Source organism: Sphaerodactylus townsendi, linkage group LG06 (genome assembly GCF_021028975.2).
Source record: "Sphaerodactylus townsendi isolate TG3544 linkage group LG06, MPM_Stown_v2.3, whole genome shotgun sequence".
Taxonomy (NCBI): domain Eukaryota; kingdom Metazoa; phylum Chordata; class Lepidosauria; order Squamata; family Sphaerodactylidae; genus Sphaerodactylus; species Sphaerodactylus townsendi.
In genome coordinates, this window is record NC_059430.1 from 108748734 (window position 1) to 108755476 (window position 6743).

The 6743-nt window shown below is 43.7% G+C and overlaps 1 protein-coding gene across 1 annotated transcript; it reads right to left on the reverse strand.

Annotated features, from left to right (window-relative positions):
• Positions 1–1317: 1317 nt before the first annotated feature.
• Positions 1318–5553, reverse strand: HMGN2 (high mobility group nucleosomal binding domain 2). The gene is made up of 6 exons (XM_048501165.1): positions 5212–5553; positions 3233–3277; positions 2917–2946; positions 2688–2738; positions 2452–2547; positions 1318–2203 (listed from the first exon to the last, which is right to left on the reverse strand). The coding sequence occupies exons 1-6, from the start codon at positions 5224–5226 to the stop codon at positions 2168–2170; spliced, it is 273 nt and encodes a 90-aa protein (XP_048357122.1). The 5' UTR covers positions 5227–5553; the 3' UTR covers positions 1318–2167.
• Between the last annotated feature and the right edge of the window lie 1190 nt (positions 5554–6743).

Genomic DNA, 6743 nt, shown 5'->3' on the forward strand with positions numbered 1-6743 from the left:
TTTGAATTGCCCTCAAGTGATAACTTTTCTGTAACCCATTTACCTTCTACTTTCAAGGGCAAATTTAGTGAATTTGAATGGATTAACTGCATAGAATTGTGCTACTAGGTTTTGAAAATGTTGAAATTGAGTTCAGACAATTTTAAGAATGTACAAGATTCTGGCTCTAGACGACATAATATATTACCTTTACTGGTATTATTGAAGTCACAATTTCTAGAGGGGTTTGCATGCTGTTTATCTAGAGATGGACATCCTATGTGATCACTTTTAGCTGCTGATAAATCTTTACCTATTATTTAACAGGCAATGTGATTAATATAGAAATCACAACTTTAACAGCATTTAGTGTTCTACACTTTACACACTGCTATAGCATATGCTTTTATCCCAGGCTGACTACTGCCTCACCACTGCTGTGTTCTCCAATGAACAGTATACTACTTTTGCAAAAAGAAAACCAAGTAAATAATGTGATTTGTGCCCATTTTTTTTAGCTTTACACATTCAGAACATCATTTTCAATGAGAACTTATGAATTCTCAAACACAGCATATAAATGAAAGGACTAAGGGATGGGCTAGAATATTCCCATGCTAGGAGTTCCATGGGGGAAAATAGGGTTTCACTTACTTGTAACTGTTCAGTCAGCATCTTCTTGATAAGCCCAGAGGGACTACATATTACGCACGAATATTAGGCCAAAACAATGGAGAAGCGAATTTTGCCATGCTTTACCCCAAAAAATCTGCTTCCAACTGATGTGAGGGACAAGCACCTCTTTCCTTCAATTCTCTTGAGCTCCCTGCAGCAAACCAAAAATAAAAAACAAGAGTTCCCAGCAGGAACGAGATGTGTGCCTGCACAGAAGACACTAAATGAACAGTTACAGGTAAGTGCCACTTTGCTTTCAACTGCTGCCTTCTATGTAGTCCCAAGCTATGTGTTCAGCACAAGCTGCTAGTCAAATAGATTGAATGAATGAGGTGTTCCTTCCTCACATCACTCAATGGTTTTGACAGAAGCTGGGTTGCACAGTTGCAAAGGAAGAGCACTTCAACAAGCTAGAAAGATTCTTCTGTGGCTGGCCTGCATGTGTGCACTTGTACTGTGGGGCTGCACAGATCACACTCTTCTTCACCTGCATTCTGAAGTGGTGTAGCCCCAGCAAGGCTGTTCTAGGTGCTTTTTTTGAACACAGACTACAGCAAGTACAGTAAAATAGATTACCACTTCTATATATGATATTCTCAGGCTGATGATTACCAATGCAATTCAAGTGTAATGACACTAGGAAGCAAACAGAACACTAGTAAAAACAGTCCAAGCCAAACGATATCCAGCTTTATTAAAGGTACTTTTCATAAAACAATCAATGGTATTCAGGCAGGACATGGGCTACAATCTGCAATGTTTTACAACAAGTTCCAACTCCCCTCCTTCTTGGACTACCAAAATGTAAAGTTACTATATAAAACCCAATGAGGAATCTTCAATTTATACTTGGAACAGGGAAAGTTTAGAGTGAGGGCGACACTTTCACATTTAGTATGTTGTTTAACAACTTTTCACAAGCCTACCCTGACTTTTAGGGAAAAACACAACTGCAGAATTCTTAATCTGAAGATTCACAATATAAAAAAGTGACTATTTTAGAGCCACAATCCTTCCCTATTTGACACCAGAAACTTGGATTGCCTGACACTGTCAGAATGCATTTGATTTAAGAGCAAATATCAAAACATCGTATGCTATTCCCAAAGGAGTGATAAATGCAATGCAAGTGACAACAATGAAAACAGTCTAACTACAGTTTTAAAACTTACTGCCTCCTCAGACAAAGGTAGTGGAGAAATTCAATATTTACTCAAAGGCATTTCAGAAAACATAACAGATTTACAGTATCAGGAAACCCCTCCTTTCTTGTGCCCAAGAATCCCTCTTGCAAAGATGAAGGGGACCTTTAAAAGCCCAGGTTCTAAGTAACAGAGTCAATTACATTTGCCCCCTCCTCCCCCAAAACACAACAACAAAGCATTCTGTGTGCTAACAACATAGCTTAAAAAAAAGGTAAAACAAAATTCTGCATTGTTATAAAACTTGATAAAAATAGTATTTCAAACTGTACAGTCACCAGAAGTACACAGTTATCAAAAATTCACACAATTCACTTGGCATCCCCAGCACCTTCGGCTTTCTGTGCCTGAAAGAAAAAGGCAGTTCCATCAGAGAGTGCTTTATGTTGATGTCAGCTCATTTATTCAAATGAATCTGTGTAATTTGCACAAGTATGCACACGTTTCTACCACGATATATGCTATTATTAGATAATCTTGATGGCAAAATTAAGCAAGTTTTTTTAATTGTGTTTACAAATATAATTATGTACACTAGGATTACAGTACTAATTTTTTTTTGCTACAGCAAGGAAGGCTAATGTTATAGTCATACCTGGTCTGTTTTGGCATCTCCATTTTCTGCAGGGTTGTTCCCATCCTTGCCTGCATCAGCTTTCCCCTTCTTTCCCTTAGGTACCTTCTCACTCTTCTGCAAGTCAACAGAAACATATTAATATAGTTGTAATCTTATACAACCATAGACCAACAAAACAAAATGTAACACTAGCAGACAATGAACTCTAACTGTGGGACTTAGGTAAGTACAAATTATAAATGCCTTAACTTTACCTTTGGAGCTGCCTTTTTAGGTTTAGCTTCTGGTTTTGCAGGAGCAGGTTTCTAGAAATCAGGGGGAAAAACCAATACATTCTGAAACAATAATATACTTGTTCACTTTGATCAGTGATATCATACTGAGCAGTGCAATCGATTGTTTTTCAGTGCATCAAACAATAATGCATGAAGATAAAGGTACAACTAGTAATCTCAAAAATATTCTAGGATGGAATGTACTTACAGCAGATAACCTTGCTGATCTCCGCTGTGGCTGTTAGAAATAAAAGACAATTTAACCATTAGAATAGCGATGCTGCTTCTACAGAAGATTTCAGTTCAGCACATAATTAAAATTAAAATTACACTGCTATTTTTCACATAAATTGTCAGGAATAAAAATACTTTCAGCAAATAGCTCCTTATGTTTATTAGAGCAACATAAGTCTAGCTGTGACGAACTGCCAACATTTTGTGCTCTAGTCTACTGACATTTAAGGTGAAATAGGATTAGGCTGCATTAGAAAAGCTAAGTACACACACACACATTTTGACCTTACCTCATCCTTTACTTTGGCCTTATCACCCTTGGTATCTCCTTCAGCCTACAAAGCAATTTTAACAGTAAAAATGTTGAAGAACATTTGTAGAAAAATATTAGCTTAATTTTCTCATTTTTTTTAGAAAAAGACACAGCCAGATTATTTTTAAGAACTTTATCCAGTGTGTTATAGTAATAATCTCCAACATATTTGGTCCTCTTCTAATTTTACATCTGCAAACAAACCTTACACACACTTCAGAATGCAGAAGTTAACATTCCTGAACCTGCTAAAACAAAACTGCTTGCAACAGAACTTTTCTGTTTACCAAAAGAAGGAAAACAGTTCATAATTAAAAATAAATGAGGTGACATTTGGGCATATTTATTCTCTGGGACTTAATGAACCACTGGCAAAGTCCAAATTTGTAAGGAACTTAAAAAAAACCTCTCCTTTCCTTCAGAGCAGGTTGTGTCATTAATGCAATTCATCTTTTTATGAGGATGATCATGGAGCCTCCCTTGGCAACACAATGTCCTCTTGAAGAGTGATGGGTTTGTGGGAAGGCTGCATGTAGCATTACCAGATGGCCCTTATTTCACTGCATTACTCTTCTTCCATCATTAGAGCCTTAAGTCACATAATGGGTCTTTTTATTTCAGAATACTATGCCTTCTATTGAGTCCCATGCAGCAGACCCAAGACCATACTTATTTCTGGAATTCTGATCTTCGCCATTCAAAGTTTTCCTGCCTACTCTAAGCTTCCCCTACAAACCTACGCTGCATTCATGGGTTAATGCTGAATTTTTCTTGCATTAGAAGACTAGTAACATGTTCAATAGGCCAGAATAAAAGAAAACTTCAGAAACTCCTTGAAAGGCTAACGAACTTTATTTTGGCATCACTGTTCAGTCAGAACTCACTTCAGAAACTCAGATGTACAGGGCAAATGATAGCGAAAATAGGAAGTCACTGAGCTCCCCCTCGACTTGGGCATCATGGGTTTTGGTTTTTTTTACAATTATTTGATTTAAACAACCGCCGCTAGTAGTAAGGCTTCACTGCCTTCAGAAAGGAACTACAATAGCGTCCTCCTCGTCTTTTGCCGACGGTAGGGATTGGGAAGATAAAGGCAGGTTTGGAGAGTGGCCTCTACGAGCACTAAAGGCCTCGCGTTGTATAATGCCACCCAGAGTAAGGGCAAACGGCGGTTACTCCTCTCCCCGGCTAAAAAAAATAAACAAAAATCCAATATTTCTTGGCGTATTCCCACTCTTTCCGATAAAAGGGAGGGGTAAATATAGTAGCGCCAACGCACTCTTCAGTCCGAACGAGCGCGCTTTCGCGTGCCTCCATTTTCTCCCCCCCCTCCGCGCGTGCGCAGGCTACCAGACGCCATCAACACACGTGCCTTCTTCAGCCAACCGGCCTCCCGCCAAAATCTAACCCGAGTTCTCCGACTAGAACACGCGCGCACGCACACACACACACTTGCTCTCGCGCTCGTTCCCTATTCTTATTGGCATCGAGGACCGCGCATGCTCCCGCCCCCCCTCACGGGACAGCCAATAATTATCGGCCTCGCGCTCCTCCCCCTCCTGTTCCCTCACAGGCCAGCCAGAGCGCGCGGCGGTTAACGGTCGCTCCGGCTCCGCCCCGCCCGCGGCGCTTCTACTCCGCCCTCCTCTTAAAGTCTTAACGACGGCCGTTGAGCTACCTTCGCGCGCGCGCGCGCTCCCTAGTGCTTCGCAACCGTTACCCGCCACAAAAAAAAAATGATAAAAAAGGAAGGCGGCAGAAAGGAAGCCAAATAAATGACGGAAAGGAGCAAAAAAAAAAGAAAAAAGAAAATGGCGGCTAAGCCGTCTCGCAACATCCCCCCCCCCCCCCGCCCAAGCATCGCGGTTCATTTTAACCATTGGCCTCGTCCGCCCCGTGCCTCATTCCGCTTTTCCAGTAGGGCCGTTCGATCCTCCGCCTGGAGCCACTACCTACCTTTCTCTTGGGCATATCTGCGGCGTATGACAGAAAACGGAGAAGGTGGAAAAGGAGAGAAGGCGGCTCAGTTGTGGCGGCGGAAGAAGAAATGAGAAGATGCAGGTGACAGGAGAGGAAGAAACTCGGCCGGTCACGGGGGAAAAGCCGTGCGAGTAGGATGGGGGGAAGAGGAAGAAAAAAAGCGAAGAGAGGAGGGAGGGGGCAAGCTCCAGTGGTTGGGCTCGCTCGTGTCGCTCGCGACCCCACTAATTTGAATCGGGTGTTTATAAAGTTTTATATAGAGCCGGACACGGCCCAACCGGTTCCAGCCGGATCCCCGCCGCCCCGACTGCCCATTGGACGGGGCGTGTCACGTGGCGAGGACCCGCCAGGGCGGGCGCCGCGAGGGGCGGCGGGGAGCGGAGGGGGCGCGCGCAACTGCTCTGCCCTCTTTCCTCGCAAAGGCTGTGGATTGCGCTGGGGGCCGCGTTGCGGGGCCTGCTAAATAATATCGCGGGTGGAACTTTTTTTTTTGGTAAAAACACTCCAGCCCGACTGTCGTTTAACTGACACCATTCATTCTCGAGTGCCTTAGAGCAATATAGGTTCAATTTTTATTCGTCTGTGTGTATAAGATGCACACGCATCTATAGCGGAGGCCATTGCATGTTGCAACTAGATGTAAGAATCTGTACGCGGCGCTGTGCAGATTTCCACATCTAGAGTTGCAACATGCAATGGCCTCCTTCATCTCTGCGGGAGAAGGAGGAAAGCCAACCTGACTGGCATACCTGAGCACTGAAAGGTGCACTGGTTTCCTTCGAAAGTGTAGAAATGGTGGAGGAGGAATTAACCTTTGCGTGCAAGAGCGCCCCTCCCGCAGACACACACACTCAGCCAACAAGCCCTTGTGTCCAAAGAAAATCTGGTTGCACGCTTGGATAAAAAGATGGTGGCCTCGCCAGTCGCTCGAAGGGAAAAGGTGCGGTCATTGCGCTGCCGAGGACGCCAGACTTAACCCTATAGCGCCCCTTCCTCCGCAGCCTGCATTATTATCGGACGAGGGCAAGCGTCTGAACAGGCTCAGGGACAACAGCAGCCGTCTCTTATTCTTGCCCAGGGATAAAAGGGGAATGTGGTGCCACTTTTGACAGGAAGAGCCTCCTTGCTGGGGTGTGATGGTGGTAGTGTCATGTGAGGAACTGTTCTTTTCAGCACCACAGTTTTGGTCACCCCATGGCCATAGGTGGGAGCCTTAGCAAGCCAGGCCTCTCCCAAGGGCACTTTGCAAATCCTCCCTGGTGCCTGCATTGAAACCCCCATGCTCTCACCAAGGCCATTCTGAAATCACGGGGAGGGGGTTCTGGGGATAGCGCTCAGCATTGCCTCCAGAATGCCTGGATCTAGCTCCACCCTAGAATCCCATTGAATACATTTTAACTAACTTTAACTGAGTGCTGGTTGCTGCAAGTCGCTTCAGAAAGCCATTGATGGCCCCACAGCAGTTAAATAAAATAAACAAGCACACATCCCTCTTGTAAAATTTCCTA